At 46.3% G+C, this 24,882-nt stretch overlaps 1 protein-coding gene and 1 non-coding gene across 7 annotated transcripts; one reads left to right on the plus strand and one right to left on the minus strand.

The window, feature by feature from the left end:
• Nucleotides 1–245: 245 nt before the first annotated feature.
• On the minus strand, nucleotides 246–22,650 carry bptf (bromodomain PHD finger transcription factor). 6 transcript variants are annotated; one of them, XM_075454336.1, is made up of 32 exons: nucleotides 21,917–22,650; nucleotides 19,992–20,814; nucleotides 18,749–18,969; nucleotides 17,335–17,511; nucleotides 16,919–17,194; nucleotides 15,184–15,402; nucleotides 14,948–15,027; nucleotides 14,430–14,782; nucleotides 13,774–13,905; nucleotides 13,461–13,590; nucleotides 13,234–13,369; nucleotides 12,872–13,147; nucleotides 11,234–12,755; nucleotides 10,874–10,998; nucleotides 10,501–10,629; nucleotides 10,227–10,377; nucleotides 10,006–10,129; nucleotides 9,624–9,861; nucleotides 9,032–9,199; nucleotides 8,505–8,635; nucleotides 8,305–8,413; nucleotides 7,980–8,197; nucleotides 6,819–7,884; nucleotides 5,269–6,704; nucleotides 5,089–5,171; nucleotides 4,785–5,010; nucleotides 4,074–4,612; nucleotides 3,772–3,948; nucleotides 3,451–3,643; nucleotides 2,746–2,830; nucleotides 2,435–2,621; nucleotides 246–1,120 (listed from the first exon to the last, which is right to left on the minus strand). In XM_075454336.1, the coding sequence occupies exons 1-32, from the start codon at nucleotides 22,419–22,421 to the stop codon at nucleotides 1,081–1,083; spliced, it is 10,275 nt and encodes a 3,424-aa protein (XP_075310451.1). In that variant the 5' UTR covers nucleotides 22,422–22,650; the 3' UTR covers nucleotides 246–1,080. The 6 variants fall into 6 exon arrangements, with proteins under 6 accessions (XP_075310451.1, XP_075310450.1, XP_075310452.1 ...); XM_075454335.1 differs by having other exon boundaries at nucleotides 12,872–13,150; XM_075454337.1 differs by having other exon boundaries at nucleotides 246–2,014; nucleotides 12,872–13,150.
• Nucleotides 22,651–23,237: 587 nt separating this feature from the next.
• On the plus strand, nucleotides 23,238–23,319 carry trnas-aga (transfer RNA serine (anticodon AGA)). The gene has a single exon. It is a non-coding gene; the product is annotated as a tRNA-Ser (tRNA).
• Nucleotides 23,320–24,882: the final 1,563 nt, after the last annotated feature.

The following is a 24,882-nucleotide window of genomic DNA, read 5'->3' on the forward strand; positions in this document are numbered from 1 at the left end:
ATAAAACGGGTAATTTTGGTATTTGCTAATTTCAGTTATGTATCGAAACGTTTGTTTTCGTGGAGATGTTCATTTTACTATTGTATGAGGATAAAGGCAACTCCACTGACCAAAAAACCAGTTAAAATGACTAATGCTTTGACCATTCTTTAAAAAATAAAAAATAGAAACCTATATAAAACATACACATTTATCTAAAACTTATGCACGGCTTATGTTATGGCTGCCAAAATACACAAGGAAGAAGCCATTTCAGTTTTATTAGGTTTCATATACATCAATATTTCTTCAGTTTTAATACAAAAAAAGAAATCAAATCCAAATCTGATGAATTTTTACAAACAGGGAAGAAACCCTAAAATACATCGCTCCATCTTTCTCAGTCAGCCACTACTGCAAAGCAATTCATTTACAATAACTTATCACCGTACTTTCAGTTAGTTATATAGAAGTTTAACCGAGTAGACTAATGATGTCCAGATATTTAGAACTTCAGTACTTAGACTGGTCTTTCATGCCACTTCAGACTAAACAATGAGTGGAAATTGGATGAAAAACATTTGTTCCACCATGAGATCTGAATTCAGACAAAACTCTTGATACACAATGCCCAGTTAAACTCAGCCATTGTATGTCAGTGTTCAGTTTCCTATTTCTGCGGACGTGATGACCCCAAGAATGGCCTGAGATTTTTCTTTCCCCCCATTTTTTTTTAAACCAAGTAAGAAAAAAGTAAAAGAAAAATAATAATAAAAAAAAAAAAACTGAGATAAAAAAAAACAACATAAAAGGTTAATGGAAATATGAGATCTCCTTAAAGAGTTTTTCTCCGAGGTAAATTTTCTTCTGAAACGCATCAGTTGCTCCTCTGTACAGGCCCACCGACGAGCAAAACGGGTCCCAGCGAGGTCCCCTGACGGCTGAAGTGGGCAGAGGGCATCTCTGCGAGAGCGATCCCGTGAAAGCAGCAGTGCTGGTTGCCCCGGTGGCACGTCAGAGTCACAGTTCAGAAAAGCCTTTCTTTTTTTTTTCTCTTTCTTGGCAAGTGCATTGTTTTGTTTGAGCAATGTGCGATGCTTTCTAAGAGGCTGAAGAAGACTGAAGCTTGTTGTTATGAGACCTACAGGATGCGGAGAGAAGGGAAGAGTTGAGAGCTCTTTGCATTTTGTTCATTCCTGCACATCTCAATGGTGATTCAAAAGACAGGATGCAAAGCGGTCAGCACAGGATCCTGCAGCCATGCTGGTTTAATCAACTGGGAATGCCTTTACTAGTGAAGGAATCTCTCACAACTACAAACTGAGACTACTTTGTGAAGTACGGAACAGGAGGATCGATTCCTCGCCCCTTTTAGTACATTTTAGACCCATAAAATGCTAATGTAAAATAATTTTGTTGCATCATTTCTTTTTAAAACAGTCAAATACAGGCAGATATAGCTCACAGCCACTGTACATGATAAAATGTATGTACATTCAAAGACAACCAACTTTAATATCCAGATGAACTCAAACTGAGGGTGAAGTAACATACAAATAGGTCTCATAAATATATCTCTCTATAATAAAATATGCAGCTTTATAGATTTTTTTTCGTCAACATTCTGGACATATCCAATCCAACTCCGATGTTTAACAGAAATAAATACAACTTAGAAACTAAAATGCAGCTAAAATCCTTCCGAACACAGCTCAGCTCGTGTGACTGATTGTTCATAAAGGCCCAGTATTCCTGATTTGGGATGAAGAAGATGATTTCCACATGGCTGCCATTTTGCTAACATTATTCGTCAACTGTGATCACAACTGCTTCCTGAAAACTTAAAAAAAAAAAAAAGAAAAAGAAAAAAAAGAAGCACATTTGGTGTTTGTTCTTGATTTTTTTTTCCCTCTCCCCCCCACCTTTCCTTTTTCTGTTTTGGAAACAAATTTTTTTTTCATGTCACTATCACTACAGACCCCCGGCATTCCAGTCCAGACTCCAGCTAGACTGGCCCACTTAAGAATCTGACAATCTGTAAGAAAGAAGAACATGGGATGGCTTAAATAAAAGGCGTGAACCAAAGGTGAACAGACACAAATGCAAGATGACACACAAAATGTTGATGTAACGTGGCACTAAGGAATGTTGTGACTCTGGACATGATGTAAGCTCGGTTGTGCCTTCTTAGTACGGCCAAGTAATGGTTAAAAATAAAGGAAACACACTCAACTAATCTACAAGTGAAGCACATTCTACTACAAAATATAAGTACAACACACATGCTGAAGGCATGAGGAAAAATAAAAAGTGAAAGACGGCCACAAATGAACAGATGAAAGTGCCGTGATGAGACTCACTGAATAAGCCAGTAAGGCCAATCAAAGCTTTACAGGGAGTCGAGAAGCGCCGAGGAGAGTCTGGACTCTGCAGCGGTGGCAGCCCCTAAGCTTACCTGCTCGCTTTAAAGCCTTTCAGCTTCTGTACAAAGAAGGCTTCGAGGACCTCCGCACACTGAAAGAAGGGCGTGTCGTTGGGGTTGTAATAGCGGCAGTTGTCAAAGATTTTGGTCACGTCAGCCACAAATTCGGTGAGCTTCTGGTAATGTCGCTTTTGCAAACGGGTTTCCATCGTGGAGAAGTCTGAGAGGGACAGACGAGAACGGATCACCTACATTCAAACCGTCACCACCACACAAACTGAATTTGCAACTTTCACATTCGACGGACAGGGTGTCCACATCTGGCGAAGAGCATTTGGCCTTACCCATTGGCTCCTTGATCACACGATAATAGTCTGGCGCGTCGTGGGGATCCACAGGTTCAAGAAACGGCCAGGCCATTTTGTGTGACTGAAACAGCACAAATGTGAATGAGCACTCTGGTTTAGGTCAGACACAGTATTTATAACATTACATGCGTCTGAAATGCGGCGGTTGGCATGAATGGAGAGACACGTGCAGCAGCGGTGGGTTCGTCCGACATATGATCAGCTGTTCAGAGGAATCCGACACATCTTGTTATTTCGAAAACAGCAGCAAAGCTCCAACTTTCCTCCTCCACGGTTTCATCTACAATAAGGAGCTGCAGGCACATAACTGCAATGCCCCCTGCTCAGAAAAAAATTCACTATGTTAAGGCTCCTTTCCAGCACTGCGTGAACATCATTAACACTTACGATGTTTCAATTCTTAGAAATGATGAGCAAATAGGATCACTACAAGTCCAAATAAATAAATTGTGAACAATCATCTTCAGCCATTACAGGAATAAAGAGTTAATGCCTGCACACAGCCGTGGCCTGAAGACCAAAGGTGCTCTTCTGTCTTGCTGCAGTGTGTCAGTATCAAAGGCATGTAACACAGTTAGAACACATTTTTTACTCCACTGCTGCCTGTAGCTATATTTATATTTACCAATGACCTCATATATAATGTAGGCACACATAGTGTCACACACAGAAGTTTCACACCTGTAACGACCGTAATATCCTTTTTAACCCCTCATAGTCTTTGTCAGTGAGGGGCGAGAGGACCGTCATGGCGTCTTCTGTCGACTGACACTGCGGACACACGTACACGTCGATGTGAGTGGCCTCACTCTGCAGGATGCCCACACAGCGCCCGTGGTACCAGTTCTGGCAGCGATCGCAGCCAATGTAAAACCTGCGGGAGAGCACATGACAGATGGTTAGAGCACGCTAATCTAAGCAGTGACACAACCAACTGAAAGCTGTGGGCGAAAAGATCCCGCATTCCTTAGTTTCTTAGCAGCTGTTTTCTGAGAGCCCTACTGTGATTCGTCGTACGGTGTCCGGCAAATGCAGTACAGCTCCTCGTTGCTCCCTCCGTCCTGACCGCGTTTACAGTCATTGCACACAAAGTCCTCCAACTTCTTGGCCTCTTTCTCTGTGATGCCAACACACACGCCGTGGAACCAGTTGGAGCACAGGTCACACCCGATGTAAAACCTGTGAGGGGAGAAAACAAATAAGTCAATGAACAGCGCCTCCACCGACTTTTTATGAAATCAAAACGAGAGGAGTGCCATGAAATGCAACTTAAAAACGGCGGAAGCCTTTTCCTCAGAGCTTACTTTGACTCATCGTACGGCGTTTTGCAGACACAGTACAGCTTGGTGTCCTTTTTGTGATCCTTTGAGGTAGAAGACAGTTTCCTCTTCTTCTTCTTGTGTTTCGGTAAGCTGGAATCTCCTTCCCCGTCTCTGTCCCCCTCTTTGTCTTTGTCTCTGTCCCGGTATCTGTCCCGCTCTGGGTCTCTCTCCTTCTCTCTGTCCCGGTCTCTGTCTTTTTCTCTGTACCGGTCCCTGTCCTTGTCCTTGTCTTTATCTTTATCTTTGTCCTTGTCCTTGTCCCTGTCCCGTTTCTTGTTCTTGTCATGATGCCGGTCTCTCTCTCGGTTTTTGTCTTTGTCTCTCTCGTCCTCTTTCTTGCGCTTATGGGATGAGGGAGGTGAGGTAAGTGCGTGGGTGCTGTGAGGGGAATGCGTAGAGTGAGTGAGTTGGGCTGAGTGGGTCGAGGCTGCCTTGACCGTCGCTGCAGCAGCCTGGGTGATGGCCGCTCGGGCCTTCTCCTTCTCTTTCTGTAGCCTGGCTAAGTCCCGCCTCAGCTCCTCCTGGGAACAACACAAGGCAAGTAATTACTATCGTCTTGCTTTTTAAAGCTGCAGCACTAAACTTTAGTTTCCCCACACAAACACAGCCAACATATACTTGGGTATCATGCAGATTCTAATCCGTCAAAACTTTTGGTGGACGTGTCTTTTGCGTTTCTGCCATAAATCCAACCTGCACTTGCAGCTGCAGCTCCTTGTCCAACAGGGCCCTCTTCTTCAGGATCTCAGCCTTCAGCTGTTCTTTATGCTTGTACAACAGTGCCGTCAGCTTGGTGGCGTTCTGTTTGGAGCGTTTCTGCTCAACCACCTCTTCCTTCTTTCTTTTCTTAGCTGCCTGCTTCTCATCCTTCTCGATCTTATCGAGGATGAATTTCATCACCTGGTTGCACACGATCATTCTGCAGACAGAAAAACACTGGTTCAGCAGCGGATTCAAGACAGGATTGGAGTAAATCTGGGATTACTCTGACACTAACCTCTGGTTCTCCTCTCGCTCTGCGGCAGCCAGGCTCTTCCTCTGTTTCAGCTGTTCAGCGGAAGAATTCTGCTTCACAACCACCTGAAGTTTGAAAAATAAATAAATAAATATAAAATGTCGCAACACTTTATGTAGAAATGCTGTAGGAAATCACAAACTCTCATCTTTTAAGTCACACCTGCTTTTGGATGCCATCCTTGGGACTGACCACTTGTGTATTCTGCTCTTTCTGTTCCCTTTTAGCCTCGAGATGTTTCTTCTTCTTTGGTTGTTGTTGTTGTTGTTGTAGTTGCTGCTGTTGCTGATGGTGTTGCAACCTCTGTATCTGCTCCTGAACGCTTGTTGGGGCCTGTATGGTCACCATATTCTGGAGCTGGTGGGCCTGAATTTGCCCCCCCGTTTGCTGGATCTGGATAGGCAGCTGCAGTTTGATTTGCTGTGGAACTGTGCCACCTTGCTGCTGGGCCTGCGCCTGGATCTGGGCTTGGATCTGGGCTGCAACGTGGGGCGGCAGGGCTGAGAGTAGCTGGACTGGCTGTTGGAGGCCTGGAACGGTGATGAGTTGATGCCTGATTGGAGACTGGACCTGAATCTGAGGCTGTGTTTGAACTTGAGATTGGGTCTGTGGCTGGAACTGGACTTGGAGCTTTGCTTGGACTTGGCCGTGGGCCTGGACCTGAAGCTGCTGCGGGACGTGGGCCTGTTGCGGTGACTGAACTGAAAACTGGGGTTGGGTTTGGATTTGAGCTTGAACGTGAATCTGCGGTTGTTGCGAGGCCTGAGCCTGAATCTGGGTTTGTTGTTGGAGCTGGACCTGAACCTGGGGATGGAGCTGGGTCTGGATCTGCGCCTGTGGTTGAAGCTGGGTTTGGGCCTGAGACTGGACCTGAGGCTGCTGGGGAGCCTGAGGTTGTGTTTGAGGTTGTGTTTGAAATGAAGCTTGTACCTGGGTGTGGTACTGAGGTTGGACCCTTGGCTGGAGCTGGGCCTGGGTTGAGGACTGGACCTGGGGCAAGCTTTTGGTTTGGGATTGAAACTGCACCTGAGGTTGAATCTGAGTAAGGGGCTGTACTTGGCCTTGAGGTGATTGTTGAGTTTGTGGGTGAATTTGTGCCCGTGGCTGAAACTGAACTCGGACCTGGGGCTGAATTTGAGCTTGCGGTTGGAGATGCATTTGAGGCTGAATGTGTGGCATTTGCTGGACTTGACCAGACGGCTGAACCTGAACCTGGGCACAAATTTGGGCTGGTGTCTGGGGATGAAGCTGATTATGGGTTTGAGGCTGTGTGGGTCTCACAGTGGATACAACAGAGGAAACTGGTAATCCCTTCATATGAACCTGCACAGCTGAGATGGGCATACGAGGCACCTGCTGCATGGACACAATAGCAGGTTGCTGGAGTTGTGCTTGAGACTGAGGAGTCAGAGATGCCTGAGGCGACGGAGTAATGGGGGAATGTGTGGCGACAGACACCGGGGGAGAAGCAGGGACAGAGGACAAGGCAGGTGGTGTAACTGGAGCTGCGACCTGCTGAGCCGTCTGAACTGAAGTCTGACCTTGAGACGAGGCTGGAGTCCAAACCTGGGGCGGAGCTGCCCTCTGCTCTATGAAAGCTACAACAGAAGGGAGAAGTTAGTGGAAGCACATAAATCAAACAAGACTCAAATAATGCAAGTGACCACAACGAGATGGTGTTGAAGGTGGTCCTCGGGTTCTTTGTTCTTTACCTGGCACTGAAGGTGTTGTACACGTGGCTGTGACTGGTGTGACAACAGCGTTCGCCACAGCTGCGTGAAGGGGAACGGGAGCCGCCGCATGGATGTGGGTTAGAGCTTTAGCTGCGGGTGGAACCGCGATTTGGGCGGACACGACGGCCATGACGGGAGCAGAAACGGGTGCGAGAGCCGGGGTTGGAACTTTGACCGGTGAAGGAAGTGAGACAGAAACGGGCATTTGGGTTGGGTTGATCGTAGCAGCTGCTGCCGAGGCAGGGGATACGGCAGGAGCGGTAGCAGTGACCTGCATCTGGACAGGGGGTGAGGTTAAACCTGGGATAGAGCTGAGGGATTGTGGCTGGACTTGGGACTGGAGGATAGCCTGTGGTGGGAAAGGTAGTGAAGGGAGTGAGCTCGGTGCAAAGGTAGAGACTTGGTGTTGTTGATGAGTCATACTCAGGCTTGCATTCTGTGTTAAGGCAGTGACAGATCTTGGTACATGGGGTTGTGGGGCAACTGCTGGTGGTGTGGAGGATAAAACCTGTGTGACAGGCTGTGGCGAAGCAGGAACAGGAGTGGACATGGGCGATGGAGTAGTGGCTGAAAACTGGGTTTGCAGGGAGGCCTGAGCCACAGTTGTTGACGGAGCAGCCACAGGGGCAGTGGATTGGGTCTGCATGGGAACAGAAGCTGACATGGGGGTTAAACTCTGCTTTAGTGAAGGGCTTGTAACATGTGTGGAGGCAGGCAGAGGGGCTGTCATTTGTGTTTGAGCTAAAGCTGAGGGAGTTGTCTGGACTTGTGCGGGAACTCTCACTGGTGTTGACATTTGAGTTTGAGGGGCCTGGGCCATGATGGGCTTTGTGGTGGGAGAGGTAGTGGGAGGTGAAGTGGATACTGAGGAGGATGGGAGGATGGGAGTGAAGAGGAAGCGCTGGACCTGGCCATTGGGCATGGCTGCCTGCATTAACTGCTGACCAGGACCAGGGATGACCGTAACACCCTGTGGGATGATCTGAAGCTGTCCCTGGGTCTGGCCTTGACCCTGGATCACCACAGTCAGACCTGGGTTTCCTCCCTTAAGAGTTTGAGACAAAAATAATCTCAACTCAAACAAGAAAATAAAGCAACAAAAAAACGGAGTAGGAAAGACATAACAATAGCATCTCTTACCTGTGCTCCCTGCGTCAGCTGCATGAGCTGAGCCATCGTGAGTTTCACTTGACCCTGCTGCGGTCTCTGGGTCTGAGGTGAAGCGACAGGAGACTGCCCAGGGGCTGTGGTCGCAGCACAAGGTGACTGTGCAGGACCTGCTGCTCTTAGAGTAGAAGAGCCGGAGGCAGCTGCGGCTGCAGGCTGACTGCCGCCCATCTGGGTCGCAGCCTGCTGGCCTGGAAAGAATTTAAGATTTTATTTTAGGTTTTCTTCCCGTCAGGCTCGTTAAACAAAAACTGAAGACATTTATTTAAGAATAAAGACCATAAGTTGGACAAGATACCTTGTTGAGCCACGGCTGGACTTCTAACCATTGGGCCCACAGAGGTAGATGGAGTAAGCGCCTGGTTCGCTGCCGTGCCCGCCTGGGTTTTGCTTCCAGCTGCGGTTGCCTAGAAAACACAAACAACAGTAAAGCCATAAGTAATGGCGCGCTGTATTTCTTAGGTAAAACAGAAAAGGATGGGGTGAAAATCAGAGGACCTGTTGCTGAGTGGCAGACGTGGCAGCTCTCAGGTTGATGTTGCCGGTTGTAGGATGTAGTGTGCTGTACGTTCTCAGGTTAGCAGGAGGCCCGGAGGGGAAAATGCCCAGGACTTTCTGTTCCACCACACCTGCTGGTGGGAACAATTCAGTCAGGAGAGAAGCAAATACGCAACAGATGCTTGTGGATACAAAAAGGTTGAGGATGTACAAAAGTGGCAGAGCATGCACTGTGCGTGTGTATGTGTGTTTAAAAAAATAAAAAAAATACTGTCCTAACCCAGTTAAAAAGATTACAGAAGTTTAAACAACTGTTGTACCAAAAAGTAACAAAAACAGCAAGTTACGGTGTTAGTTGGGGATGCTTTTCACTCGACAACAAAAAGAAAAAGAACAGACACTGGTGACATCATCCATGCTCAGTGTCCAAAAGGCAGAGTCATGCCTCCCATCTGATACTCTTCCATCCATTTTGGCTCAGCGGAAGACCAAACCTCAGCAAAATGGATGACACTCATGCTCCCTACCTCCTTGAGTGGAAGGCATGTTGAGAGTGACAATCTTGCTGTTAGCGGGCAGCGGTAGTTTGGAGGCGAGGACCTGGCCAGCCACAGTCACTGGGCTGCCAGCGATCTGAAAGCTTTGCTCTGAGGCGGCGATGCCGCCAGCCACCGTGGCCGCCGAGCCGGTGGAGGCTGCAAGACACACCACGCCATCTACGGTCACGTGTACCCAACGAGGGCCACCACAACAGCCAGTGTACAGCTTTTAGGGTCCACTTTAAGGCTCGAGTAAACAAAAAAGGGGCTGAAATATTTAAAACGGCTTCCAAAAATGTTTTAAATATTACAATTTGATGACACCACTTTAGAAGCGAGAGTTTTTGTAGGACTGAAAGTGGACACCACAAGCGTGGTTTTTTTTTTTTTTTTTAAAGTGGTGAAAAGAGATGCTGATGTATGGCATGACGCTCCAACACTGAAAATAAACCCCATAATATATATATTTTTTTTTCAAAATGAAGGGGAATAAAACTGAAAACAAATGAACTAATGGCAGATGATGATGGATGAGGATGGGTGTAACTCGGAACCAACTCCTCGTCTTCCACCTGCTTACCAGTGCTGCCGTTGTTCTGACCCTGTTTCACCCAGGAGGCAAAAGACTGGTGGAAGTTCTTGTCTTGCTGGAATGAAACCGGGGAGCCCAGTTTGGAGGCCAGGACCATCTTGGCTCCAGGTGTTACTTGACCCGTCCTCTGGCCGGTAGAAGCTAGGGTACTGGGAGTGCTGGCTGAGGTGGTGGTTGTCGTGGAAGTGGTGGGAGTCGTGCCCAGTCTCTGCTGCTCAAGACGTTTCTAAAATAAAGAGTATAGAGGGTTTTTTTTTTTTCATTTTCTAAATTTCAGTTCAACCCAGATAAACAGTGCACTGCTCTTCTTAAACCTGAAGCCAGAACAATCCGAAGGCACCCGTGTGCGCTCAGTGTGCCGTGTTCTCACCTGCTGGGCAGCCAACCTGGCTTGCTTCAACTGATTCTCCAAATGGGCCTTGACTTCCTCTGCTGTCCTCAGAGTGCTGCCACTCTTGGAGGGGTCTATACCCTGTGACTTCTCCCTCTCCACTCTGACGACAAAGAAAGAGGAGAAAATGTGTTGGAGCGGCACTCAGGAAGCAAGCGTAAAGAAATAAAAAAAGAAATAAAAGAAAGTTTGTTTCCCACCTCTCTGCAAAAGCTCTGATCTCCCATAGCTCCAGTTCTTCTTCGGGCACCCATGTCTCCACAGCGACAGGTCCGGTCAGCTTGGCTGGTTCCTGCTTCTTGGGCCTCAAGGCACTTGAACGCAGGCCTTTTCTTTGTGGAGTCGGGGTTTCTGCTCATGGAAAATAAGTTTGAAGTTATTATTTCTACAAAATATGGCAGAAACCGTGGGCTAAATCTCAGTATTTCTTCAAATGTGCATAAATATTGCTTTTAATTCCCAACAAACTCTTACCTTTTGGAGTGTCTCTGTTTCCAAGGGGGCAGATGATCTTCCTGATGCAGTATTCTGAGCGGATGCCGTAGGGCCCCACGTCCCTTCGTTTTATGATCTCTGTTGTGATGATGTCGGTGTCTGTGGTTTCTAGAATGGGAATCAAGCCCATCTGTAAATTCTCAGTTACCTGGGCTACAGTAATCCTGAGGCTTCCTCAGGTCAGCGCAGTTTCTTTCTATTTAGGCACTTCAAATATATTAAAATCAAAAAATATTACCATAGTTTATTTGAAGTTAAATGCAAACTAACACAGGAGCTTTCCAACAAAGGAAAAAAAACTAAAAAAAACAATAAGATGCCCAAAATAGAGTTGACAAATGATATTTCACACCTTTCCGAGTTGTCCCTACAGCAGCAGAGGGCTTCACACCCATGTCGTCCCATCTCAGGCAGGCCCACAGCAGCCTCAGCATCAAACTGACCCCCGCCAATGACCTCACGGTCTGGAGACGGTACCTGAACAGCCAAGGAAGACAAGTCATTTCAGCAATGCTTGTATACAAGCTTTAGTTGACCATCTATGTAACGTCACATCCTACAGACAAAACGTTCTCACAAGGAGAAAAACCGGCGTCTCTATTGTGGTATACAACATAAAAGTATACAACCGGTGACAGCTGACAGCTCTGAATGGAAAGTGTTTTGTATCCAAAACAAGGTCTAAGTAAGAAGGTCTAAATGTGTTACCGACCTCCATGTGATCGCAAAGGTGGGCCGAGGTGAAGGGTATGGCCATATATCCAGGGCGGGCTTGGCGTTGTAGTTGAAGATGAGGACCTCTCTGATGCCCGCCTTCCTCGCCAGCTTCTTCAGGTCATCGTTTGGCAGGACAAAGATGCTCTTCTTGCTGCTCTTGGTCACAAACTTGCGGTAGGACGGCAGAGCCGTGCCCGAGCGCGCCTTCTTGAATTTGGAGAACCTGAGCAGGCTGACTCTATCTCTAGTGGAATACTCTTTGCTAATTGTCATGGAGCTGGCCGCCGTGGACGCAGAGGTGCCCGTTTTGGTGTCGGCAAGTTTCTTCTTCTGGGCGGCAGCCGCTCTTGAGCTCAGCTGGGCGGTAGTGGAAGTGGTGACGGAGGAAACTGAGCTCGCTGCTGCTTGAGACGTTGCTTCAGACTTACAATTGCTGCTGGATGAGTCACGCATGAGGGGATTCTGACTTTCCTTTGGGGGGTTATCAGTGATGGAAGTCTTTAAACCCTCACTACTGGAGCAGTTGTCTGTACTATTACTATTATGGCAAGAAGGGCTTGAAAATTCAGTCTTTGCAGGCACTGAGTCCTCACTATTCACAGCCACATCGCCAGTCTTACTAAGAGATTCTCCTTTTTCCTCCACGTGGTTCTCTAGTTTGGGGACTTTGAGCGGAGGCGGGTGACTGAGGCTCGACACATCGTTTTGTGAGAGATTCCCATTCATCAGAGACTTCACAGGCTCATTCTGAGGCTCCTTGTCATCACCCTGGACTCCAGTGTCAGAGTCTGAGTTGATGTTTTTTCCATTCACCTGCGACACGGCGGTCTTGCTCTGGGCTACCTCCGTGTTTTCTGCGTCACTCTGCCCGCCGCTCTGCTCCATTTCGTCATACCCACGCTTCTTAGCATTCTCTCCCACTCGGGCCAACTCTGGCTTCTGTGCTTTTTCGCTATGTTCTAATGTCTCCGTTTTACAGTTGCTTTTACTGTTGAGTTCAGGTTTTCCATTCACTTCTTTGTGGGTGCCCTCTCCGTTCCCGTGCACATCATTTACTTCAGCCTCTTTGCTGTCGCTAGCTGCTGCAGCGTCTGACTTTGTGGGCTCCTGCTCAAAGTCAAGCTTTTTAACCACGTCGTCTTTTGCTTGTAGGTCTTCCTCCTTCTCTTCGGGTTTAACAGTTGGGGTCACAGCAGGCTGTTTGTAGAATGCCGATCCTTCGGTCTTTACCACAGGTGTGGGCTTCGTGGCAGCCGTTTTGGAGGACAGGGCCGTCTGTCTCATCCGCTCTAGTCTCTGCTTCTCCTCCAAGGTGAACTGTTTTACCCGACGCTCCAAGAGTCCGTCCAGTTTAGACGGCTTTACCTTCTTCTTATAAGCGGTCCGCAGCTGGAAGCCTTCGCTCACATTCACAACGTCGTAGAAGATTTTGGATGCAGCGCTCTCCTCCTTCTTGGGTTGTTCAGATGGCTGGGCTGGTTGTTCTCCGACAGCGGGGCCTTTGCTTTCTACTTCATCTAAGAAAGAATCACAGGTGGCAGTGGATGATAGAAATGTAAACTAACTTGTCCGCAAATGCCCACAAAAAAATGTGCAAAGATAAGGGTAAGATAATCTAAATCAAAACATTTACCTGGAGAAGTTTTCTGGCAGGCGTCAACCTCCATTTTTTCAGCTTCCTTCCCCTCCTCGACATTCTTTTCCTGCTCCGTGTGTGCAGCTGTTTCTTCCTCTTTGGGGGTCTGAGGTTTGCCATCGTCTTCTAAGGAAGAGCTTAGAGACGACGTGGCGACGGGCGGTTGTTCCTCGTTTTCGTCAGCTGGTTTCACGGCGTCCGGCCCCTCGCTTTCTGCCAACTCTTTCTGCACATTCGTGCAAGCGGCTGCATTTTCCTTACTCAGTTTAGCTGCTACTTAGGAAGCAAAGAAAAGGTTTTCAGATTTAACAGATTCGATTCAAAAAAGCTTTTGGAAATTACACTACTTCAACAGTTACCCTCCAGTTCTTTGCGGTAGTTCACGTTCGTGTTCCCTGGGAGTTTCGGAACAAATCGCGGCACCCGCGTCTTACTGACCCAACTCCACCCGCCGTATCCTGTCACTCTGTACTCCTCCCCCTTCTGCTTCCACACCTTAAAGAGCACAACAGCATTTGCACAGTTACCACTGAACTAGCTCAGTATGTGTTGACCGAGACCTCCAATAAGAGGCCTGCTGTTTTACCTGGTGTTTGATGGGGATGGTGTACTTCACCCATGTGGCCTGCAGCAAGGTCTCTTCATCCTCAAGTTTTTTCTCTCGCTTTTTCACCTTTTCTTTGTCTTCCCGCTCAATCGAGGTCATGCGATGCAACCTGAAGCAGACAAACAAGCAAAAAACAAAAACAAAACAAAAAAAAAACATACAGAATTTAGTCAAAATCTAAAGGACTGAAAAAGAAGCGCAGTCACCGAAACTTTGTTTAGTCTTCTGAACGCAAACAATCTGTGCAGACAACAGGCATGCAGCCGTCCGGCCGGCCCTCTTCTCCTTTTACCTCGTGTGTCCGAGAGAATCTTTCCATACTGGCAGTGTGACCACTGGCTTGATTGCGCACTCCAGAATAGCCAGGGCCAAAGCAAATTCTCTGGCCTTGCTGCACATCTGCACTGCTTTATTCCAGTTGGTCCTGTGAAAACAAAAGACAAACCACTTAGAAAAAATTTTATTTACAATTTAACAGCAGTGCTGCGGCCTCACAGCTCCTCCCCTCAGGAGCAGCAGAACACTTTCGAGTTGACAGCTCGGAGAGAATTAACGCGTTATTTATATATTTACTTGTTCGGCATCTGTGTTTAAACAGTTTTAACTTAGTGACTATTTTCCCCTTTTTAAAGACAAAAAAAAAAAAAAAAAAAAAAAAAAAACTTAATAATGGTAGTCTGGACCCCTATTTTTCAAAAATATTTTATACTTCTATAATTCATTTACCCCTCCATGCCATCTAAAGTGGTACCAGGTTTTACTTTGGTATCAGTAATGAGCTTGAAGTTCTTGTACCAGAACAACCTCTAGTCACCCAAGCTCTGAGCAACTCTGAGTAACTCTGAGACTAACCTTTTAACACATTATATTACATTAGTTGTGTTTGTTGTGCAGCCGGCTGCCTGTCAAACAATTCAGAATTTGGCTAGAACCCGGTCTGAGATGTACCTGTGCGACGCCCAGTTGGGATGCATAAACGGTCCGGGGACGTTGGTTTCCAGCTGGATGATGGTAAGGCGCAGCGTTGAGATGGTGAGACTGCGCGAGCCGTAAATGGAGCCGTTCCATTTGAACTCGGACGCGGTGGTCAGGCTGAACTTGTGGGACAGGTGGCGCCTCTTGTCGTGGTCCTCCCGGTGCTGATGCTTGTTGAGTGCCAGGACGTTGGTGCTGTACTGGTTATGGTAGACCCGGTATTTGCCCTCCTGACCCAGTTTGAACAAGTTGTTTAAATTCACCGTCAGCTCCCTTTTCAAGAAGTTGAGGCGTGAAGAGTCCCCATCAGAGCGTACGGGAGACGACTGAAAAAAGGGGGGCAGACATGTATCATGGTGTTAAAAACAAAACAAAACAGATTCTAATGCCTTTATCAGCTGCAAATGTGCTCTTAATTATTGATGTTTTAATGCTTCTTCACACCAGAACTTTGCTTAAGTAAACATCAGTGCCACAGTAACACGCCTCACCTCTTTGCTGCTTCTGGGCATTTGATTTTTCGATTCTTGCCCCGCAGCTCTCTCATTACCGATCCTCTCATTGTACTCCTCTGTCATGTAGAAAGCAGATGACACCATCAGTAAAACAGCAAAGGCAATTTAACCCAACTGTACTACTCCCTAAGCCAGCGTTTTTTTATCGCCTGCATCCCCAAATGTACTTTTTTTCCTCCCCCTGAGAGCTGACCAGCCCCGCTAACGGTTACCTGTTCCATCCAGGCTGGTGAAAGAGGACTGGGAGGACCTGTCAGCCAGGTCAGGTGGCTGCGCTTTCTTTAGGCTCTCAGATCCAGAAACTTGGCTGCCGTCACCGGCCGCCACCGACGCCGACTGAGATGACTGCTGCTCCGATTGATCTCGCGTTGATGCCTGCGAGTCATCGCGGTGTGTGACTTCGCTGCTAGACTCCGATTTCTGGTCCTCGTCTGAAAGAAAACAAACAAACAAACAAACAAACAAAAAAAAACTGTAAAAACATCCATCAAGACATACTAGGAGAGAGTAAAAGTTATTGCAAGCAATAAGTTGGATGTTAATATGTTTAAGACAACCGCACACAACACTGGCATGAAAACAATGTTCCATTGAGCCTGCTTGCTTCATCGTGAGGAATAAAATCTACATGAGCTTATGAGCAAAAAAAAAAAAAAAAGGAGAAAATAATAAAATGTTTAGAGGATGAGTCAGTGATTCATCCGTCCAGCTAGGGCCCATAAAACCCAACCCATGTTGGACAGGAAAACCGGAACAAGCTTTCAATCTGCTGCACAGACAATTTGAGACTCCAGCTCTGCCTCTGAGTTGTGAGAGCAGATATATATGCAGCTCTTTGTCGACAAGGCAGCAGGTGGGGCTCCCAGGCAGAGAGCCTTTTGTTTGAGCAACGGGAGCCCGACCACACAGCCAGCAATTGGAATGAGAATAAGGGGGCTGCTTGTGGCAGACGTGGCGCGGTAGCTGCTGCCAGGGAGGCCATCTAACACCGTGTCAAAAAGGTGCTTTTCAGGACCATGAGTGCAGGGGACAATGTGAAGCGAATGAATGGAAGAGTTTTGCCTCAAATGCTGAGTGCATCGCCTTTAGTTTTATGATAAAGGAAGAGCAGAAGAGATAGCAGAAAATGGCCTGAAGGAGCTGAAGGAAAGTTGATAAATAGGGGACAATATCCTCCCAATAATTAAGCAGATTTGTTCATTGTAGCTAATAAGACACGCTCTGACAGGGAGAGAGAGGACAGTTTTCTGTTGTGCAGACAAATGAAACCTTAAGGGGCTTTTTTGATCCATTTCTTTTTTTAAACTTTATCTAAAAATCAACAGATCAAAGGCTCAGTGCAAAGTTTCACACCAGTACAGCAAGAGCTTCTGAGAAATGTAGCAACATTATATGGAAGAAACGAGTAACAGAAAGCAAATTTTAAGGAAGTTCGATAAGAGAAAATCCCCCATGTTTCTGTTGCTAAGCTCCCAGGTAGCGCCAGGACACAATTTCAGACAAAACCTGTACAAATATTCAGATTTTCCACTATTGTTCTCTAATTTGAACAAGGACATGGAAGACAGCAGTTTCTAACTGATCAGTACAATCATCTACAGGAAGGTACAGGAAATACCTTTTGTGTGTGTTCAAACCGAGTCCCAGTAACACTGTAAGAGCAACTGTAAATTTGCGATGCGTATGCACTGGACAGGCAGTTCAGGCAAGTGTTCCCACAATTGGAAGGAGACAAGAAGATTTTTTTTTTTTTTTTTTTTTTTTTTTAAAAGGAGCTACAGCAAGGTAACAAACTCTCAACACAACAAGACAAAAAGATGACATGGTTAGGAGCATAAAGACAGAAAGATGAAAAAGATGGAGGCACAGCCAAGCAGCAGGGTGTGATGTGGAGGCTGACAGCTGGACTGCAGGCAAAACACGAGGCAGTCATTGACTCACGAGTACCTGTCCTTCCCTGCCGCTCCCCTGGAGGAGATTCCCTGCTCTCATGGCTCTCTGAGTGGGCGGCCTGTGTTTCGTTGTTTGATTCAAGTGATTCTGTCTTAGGTCCGGCTGCGTCCTGGGAGGCAGAGGCGGGGCGATCTGACACGCATCCCTCTTCTGCAGCAGGACCAACGGCAGCTGCCGCGGTACGACACGAGGGGCGAACGGCACCGGCGGAGTCGGGGCGGCTTTTTGTAACCAGCGCGTCAAGCTGAGGTGAAGGATTTTGTCCTGATACTGACGCAGAAACAGCTGTGATACAGTTTCGCCTAACAATGTCACAAGCTCAGCATCCACATGTGTGAAAAGTGCACACGATAGTTCAGAAGAAAGAAAGACAGACACGGTACTCGGAACCTCTTCAAACCAATTTTTACCTTGCGAGCTGGCATCCTCCGCTGCTTCAGCAGCTTTGTCCGCTGCCTGCGAAGGGGGCTCAACGTTGTCCTCAGCCGGCTTCACAGAACTACTTTCTGCTCCCTGCTTTGACTCCTCCGCTCGCCCCTTTGGTTCCTGCGCCTCCCGCTTGACCTTCAAACGCTCCACGAGTACATCTAAAAACAGAAGACAGCATTCAGTTTCAAACGGATACATAAGGCATGTTTAATAGTGAGCTAGAGATCAAACTACAGTCCGTAACACACACGGGACAGTTCATCACAGGCCGCTTAATTACCACTTCGGCTCAATTCGCACAGAAATGAAAACACAAGGAATTTATTCGAAGTAGGATTTTAAACCGTTACGGGGCGCAGTTGTGAACTCGCAGATGATAAATGAATAAGCACGTGTAAAAGTGACTTAAGTACAATGAAGTGACATATTGAAATTCCCTGTTTTATGTGACCCACCAATCCAAGATGGTTAGTTTACTGGCACAAAACAAGCAAAACTAGCAAAGATCAAAACTGTTGAGAAAAGCTTTCTGATATTTGACATTTTTATCCGAGATCTGAGAAAACGATCACAGAGGCGACTGGATCGCACAATGCCACCATGAGAAAATGGTTTTAACCGCCAGGTGACCAGCGGCGGGTTAATTACGGAAGCAGCAACACAGCGCTGTCTTTACACATGTCGTCTATTGTCAAATGTCCAAGATTTCCACAAAATGATGGTCCAAAACGGAAGAAAAGCAAACTGCAAGCAGCACCATGGAGCAGCAGCAACAGCAGCAGCGGGCTTTTATTTAAAAAGAGAGAGAAAAAAACAAAAAAACAGCAGAACTATAAATTCTATTTTACTGCAACAATAGACATGTTCTTACATTTCGGACTAGAGTGTACTAATTCAAACCTCCAGCTTCTGACAATTCCAGAGGCGCATACATTCGCATCACCTTGAAGAATTGAGATTAGGCAGTTTCGTGGCATAGAAGGGAAGCCTGATACAAAACCTGACAGATAAGGCAAGCCTGACAAACAGAAACGGAAGCTGCTCTTTAAATACTAAAAAGTCGAACCACTCTGGCTCCTTGGAGGAAGGCTGAGGGGGGGTGGGGGGACAGCTGCTCGGTGTGCGAGTAAACATGAGGCGGGAGGAAAAGGCGGCACCAAACTGTCATCTACGCAAAGCTATGCTGCTGGAGGGGGAAAAAAACTACGTTATCTGAAGCTTACAGAACACACTTTGGAATGTAAGCCTGCGGGACGCACGCAGACAGACGCGCACGTTCACCACACAGGTCGAGTCGCGTGCGCTCTGACCGGAATCTGTCAAATCAATGATTCCCCTTCACCTTCGAAGACGGTGAATGGAATATCAGTATGCCAAATCAAGCCGAACCCGTACCATTGATAGCTGTGAGGTAGGCTTTACTGTTTCCACGAGCTTTGTTGGTCAGGTCCTCGGTGATGTCCATGTGCGCTTGCATTTCCTCCTTCATCTCCTCCAGGGTGGCATGGAGGTCAGTCTCCCAGTATTCCTTATCCAGGGACTCAATGAGCTCCTGGAGCTGTGCCTTGGTGCTGTAGTACCAGATCTTCTTCTTCTCGTGCTCCCCATCTTCTTCACTGTGGAAAAGAGAACAGGTTTGTACTGACGCTGACGTCCTCCTCCGACTCGCTGCATAATATTATTACTGCATAACTGAACTAAACAATAAACACATAAGCACGTCTAATGTGTAACCACAGCGATACGTGACAGTAATTCACCAAACTATTTGAATAAATGAATGACTGGTGGCATGGTTAGTCCGTGACTCTCTGACACTGCTTGTCTACACTTTATCATTCACTTGATTAAAAAAAAAAAGAACCCCCCCAAAAAAACAAACAGGAAGATGACAAAGGTTCTGTATTATATTGTTTCCCAGCAGGAAGAATTCCACCTGCTGCGCTCAAACACGCCATCATTCAGGGATGAGGAGGCATTTAGGAAATGCACCACTGCCGATGGACTGCAGATCTCTTTGAGTAATCTCAACGCAAACAAATTACTTGAATTCATGCCCAAATGTTTTGTTTTTTTCCCCAAAATCGGGCCAACTTTACAGCTTGTTTGTGGATGTTAAATGTGGTTTCGCAGCAGTACAACTTAATGAGCTCGTGGTGTTTCATCAGGCTCCTTGAATAACGATCAGATCGTTGGGTCATGCCTAAACTCAGCACCTCATATCTTACACCTTTTCCAACAGTGGTTTGAGGCTTTAAGGTCATCTTAGTGAATTAACTGAACTCAACCTGTGTTATATAACTAAACTCACTCATCAGCACATCAATAACAAGAAAGGGCAATATGTAAATTCATGCCCAAATGAACTTTGTTCAAATATCATGCAACACACCGAGATGAGCTGTGTGAACTCTGCTCTGAACGACTCGCAAAAGGGTTCGTGGTGAGAGAGACTTTGACTTCCCTCGTACGTTTCTGCCTGGTTTTAAAAACCGTGACAACGTGCTTCTGATTATATTTGTGATTTCTAGTTTAATGCACATTCATTGTAATACGTTGTAGGAAACAAAGAGGCTGGCACAGAGTGAACAGGTAATCCTAAAGAAGCACAAGGGCCACTGAGGGGGTCCTAACTTACATAATAATCCTTCGAATGAGGAACCAGTATTTCCTCTGGTGGCGATCGTATCCAATGGGCTCCTGGCGAATGTAGGGCCTGCTTTTCTGCGCCTCCGTCACGCAGTCTGTGACCCCAGGTACCTTGTGTGCCACACAAATCTCACATTGCCACTCGTCCTCTGGAACCTCTTCTAATGGCGGTTTCACACACTCCAGGTGGTAGACGGCTGAGCAAGTCTCACAGCACAACAGGTCCCCCAGGCGGTGACACACGCGGCAGTGGTCGTCATACTGCATGCTGCCGTCAGACATGAGCTCCTCGCGGGCGATGTTGGTGGTGAGGAACTGGTCCACCAAGAACTGTAGCACCTTGATCTTACTTTCAACAGGACCGTAGGGATATTCGTCGATCTCCAGGTAGGGCAAAACATGATGGTACTCTTGGTCACTCTCACAGTAAGCCCGTAAAACCTCTGCCCACGTCATGCCGTCTATAAAGTACAGAGTGGAGTTGACGCTGTCCTTGAGGTCGGCAGGGCCAAAGGTAGTGTTGGAGGAGTCCTCCTCACGTAGGATGACCTTCAACAGGGAAATATGGGTCTCTGCCAGTAACGTACATTGCTCCTGGCCAATCAGTGCCGCACAGAAGTCCTCAAAGCGGAAGTGAGAGAGACGCAGCACTGTGCTGAAGTTCTGTAGCACCTCATAGATGGAGGTGGCATTGAGCAGCTCCTCATTAGGCACCAAGAGATCCTCAGAGGTGTCTGGAAGCTCAAGAAAAGGTATATCCTTTTCCTCAAGGATGGGAGTGCGAGGTCGGGCAGTCCGCGCTTTTTTCCTCCCTATGGAGTATTAAAAAAGGTTGTAAATACATAGAAATGACAAAAATGTTACCTTAAACTTCAGTGTAAAGTCAAATATCATCAACAGGTATCAATATCACAGAGCTGTTCTATTGCTATGTAGCATTAACCATCTACAGTGGAGAAATTTCTTTAAAAAACACAGGTGTACACATAACAAACTCTCTATAGATAGTTGTAAATAATGTTATCTGAATTTTTTACGTGCGCAGTTGCCGGGCTAGATGCATTAAGAGACAAACAATGTAACGGGTATGCCAAATGTTACCAGAGTAACTTTAACTAAACTTCTCCGTGAGCTACTCTGACGGAACTTGCTCTACACATGGCTAATGTCATCATTAGCTAAATGAGACAGCCCCAGCCTCCTGCATGCAGGAAAACAGTGACTGTTCAGTTGGCTTATGACATTGTTATTGGTCAGGAGTCCCAATAGAAAAACTGTTTTGCATTACAAAGATATTAACTGTAGTTTTTTTTTTTTTTTTAAATAGTCCTGACTTATTTAACTAACGAATGTGGACTACGTGAAAGCTCACAGTGTCAAAAAAATGACAGACCTGCTAGCCTAGCTAACTTAGTTAGCTGCGACTTCTCGTAGTTTGATTAAGTAGCTTTAATGTATAAGACTAAAATTTCTAATATTCTTAAAAGAGTTGGCGATGTTTCGGATCGCAACGACTACATAAAGCTGCAATATTTCTTAAAACAAACTTTACACAACTAGGCAGCACAATGCTAATGTTGCTTGCTAATTTTAGCACGCTAGAAGCTAAGTTATTTAGATAAAGCTGTGATACCTCGTGCAAGAGACCTTCGCAGTTGTTTTAGCAATATGTGGAACCAATTTGGTTGACATATGGTCATGGCAGCAAGTCGGTGGAGTGATACAGGTACCGCTCCAATCCACCTGCAGGAGCTTTATTGAGCTGAGTGAGGCCTATTTTCATACAGTGTGCATTCTCCATTTTGAACAATAACCTTATTGCTTCCTACACTGCTCAGAAGCATTCAGATACCAATGCTCTAACCAACGCAGTGTGCGCTGAGATACTGATGGGTGATCACGGTGTTTATTTACCAGGAGTGCTGGCGTGTGTGCTCTGACTCCGAAAGCTACTCTCGGTGCAGTAGCTGCCATCATCCTCTTCCTCGTCCAGCACATCATCTTCCAGGCAGTCGGAATCCTCTTTGAGGGCCTCATCCTCTTCAGACTGGGGTTCCTCCTCAACAAACTCGTCCTCCTCCGACCTTAGACTAACAGCGTCATCTTCTTCATCGCTCTCGTGGTCATCGTACACCACTGCTTTGGACGCAGGCGTCCGTCTCCCTCCACGACCACCTCTGCCTCCTCTGCCACCGCCGCCACCTCTACCACGTCCCCTGCCCCGTGTTGATGTTACAGATCCCGCTTTCCTCTTTCTGGTCGACTTCGGGGTCTCCCTCGTAGGGCTATCGGCGTCCTCGTCCCCACTGTCCCGAAACCTGGGTTTCAAATTCCTCCTGGGTCGCAAGCCCCTGGTCGTAGCTGGGGATGGCTCCTCAGTTTGTAGCGGTTTGGGCGGCCTGCCCCTTTTCCCTCTCATGATAGGCGAAATCTTTTATTTTACAGTGCCAATTTTTGCGTCTATTTGGCATACACGAATGCGAGCGAAAACCGTACCGACACAAAGCTGAACCGGCGAGGATTCAAACGGTGCAGTAACACCGTGAAGCCCCGGTGCCTTTTCGGGCGTAAAAGCTCAAAACGTTAGCCCGGCGTCCCGTTCAGGTTCGCCTTGAGCCGCCATTTTTCCTCTCTGCCTCTCTGGCTGAACAAACAGCAGGCCTTCACCAGGAGTCACGTGGTGACACTGCTTCCAGCTCAGTGGCAACAATGACCGAAGAAACAATTACTATGATATTCTCGTTTTTTAAGTCACACGGCTGTTTGCTTTGGTATAGGAGAACAACGGAAAATTTGCTTTTAATGAGAATAATATAGGAAACACTCCTACATACCAGTTCCTCAGTTTTTTTTCAAATAGGTAGGAAGCAAACAACACAGTTTTGGGTATAATTGAGGACCTTATGATGTTATATGACACTGCAATGAAAAACAACATTGAGGTATATACATACAGTAAGATTAGCTATCAGGTGGCTAATTAGCTACTTGCAGGTGGGTTTATGAGATTTTTTTTTTCAAGAGAACGCAACATTATAGTAATCTTTTATACTGTTGATACATTAAGCACTGTAAGTGATTATATGTTAATAAGATGCAGTATCCTTTATCGAAACACTACCAAAATTTAAAAAAAAATCTTCAGCTGTAATATTCAAAATAACACCGAAGGAGATATGCGAACATATCATTTTTTATTCTTTCAAGTTGGGTATTATTCGATGTATGACGTCAAGTTGTCGTGGCCGAGTGGTTAAGGCGATGGACTAGAAATCCATTGGGGTCTCCCCGCGCAGGTTCGAATCCTGCCGACAACGTCATTTTCCATTTTTTATATTACTAGTTTTCTGTCTTGTCGCACTTCAATAAATGTTACAGTGTACCGGCCATTTGGAGAAAACTATTAAATTGGCTGATAAGCTGTTGTTTTCGCATTCATTACGCAGGGCCCCGCTCAATTATTTGACTTGCTACCAATATGTGATCAAATAATGCTATAGCGCCCCCCACTGTTGAGCAGAACCAAAATGTTAATTCCACTGCATTTCATCAGATGAACTCAATAACTACCACGTCTACCACTTTTTTTGTGACATTACTCAAGACACTCGTGTTGTACAGACTATTTGATCAAATATTATACACTACACTATAAAAGGTCATTTTTTAAAATTAATTTCCTTTTTTCAGTCTGGCTATTGATAGCAACACGTGGATGACACAGACAGGAGGTGGCAGTAATGTACCAGGAATAACAGAACAGAGCTCCTCTGCGCTGGTCTCAGTGCACCATGCGGGTGAAGGTGCCATCCCGCAAACAATTTGGGATAGGCTATTTCTATCAAAGTTTCAGCATTTGTGTGCAGCTGTGTTTTTAATTCCAAAGAGGGAAATGATTCAATGGCAAATTTTTATTTGTATTTTTTTTTAAATCCCATGATCGGAAAGTCTTTTTGGGAAACGTGTCTGTGGTAATAACACCCTGGCAGGGTTACAAAGAAACCAATGTTTGCAATACACACGCTATTTGCATGGAGAGTTGTAAAACGAGATCAACTTTCACTCTACGGCGCTTTGACAGCGTACGGCAGATAATACCGGTGGCGTTGGAAAGTTCAGTTCCTGAATGCCACTTTTGTACTGTGCGCAGCCACCTAAAGTGACCCTGAACGGAGTCAGGCAGGTCATCGCAGGTGTGTCGGAGCTGCATATGCGCCGCCGGTGGGGAGTGTGTGAGTGGAAAGTGTCAACCTTTGCGTGCCAGATGAATGCATGCAGGTGAAACAAGTGATCTGATAACTTTATTGCGTATCACTCTCCCACACAAAGATACCTCTTGTTTGCATGGGTTCATGAGTGAACTCCGTCCCAGTGGCAGGCGGCCGCCCACTTTGGCGTTAGAATTCACGGCAGTAAACAGTAAACATGGATTTTAAAGCCCTTATTTTGTACGTTGTTCGTGATTATCTTCAAATTGGTTGATGTGAAGTTGATAGTTAAAAGCCACTATTTGTAACTGTACATGTAGAACATGAAGTGTGTTTACTACACTGAAGCTAGAGTCAAGTCGTTCTACAGTCGTTGCTGTTCAGGGTCTCTATTTAGTCATCTTGTTTCTCTGTGGAATTGTTTTCATGTCTCTTTCCATGTTTGGTCTCTATTTCCACTGACTTTTCACCTTTCCAAAAGTCACTGATTTGGGTTGGGAGCATCACCGGTTACCAATCAGATCCCAGGGGGTGGCGGTGGGGGTTGCTAACTCCTGCCATCCTGGCCCTGACCCTGGAAGCAGCCATTGGCCTTTGATGGAGTGATGATGACCCATAACAAAGCAAACAAAGACCATTCTAATCCCCACAACAGTTCTTTCATTCTTAAAC

This window comes from Odontesthes bonariensis, chromosome 21 (genome assembly GCF_027942865.1).
Source record: "Odontesthes bonariensis isolate fOdoBon6 chromosome 21, fOdoBon6.hap1, whole genome shotgun sequence".
NCBI lineage: Eukaryota > Metazoa > Chordata > Actinopteri > Atheriniformes > Atherinopsidae > Odontesthes > Odontesthes bonariensis.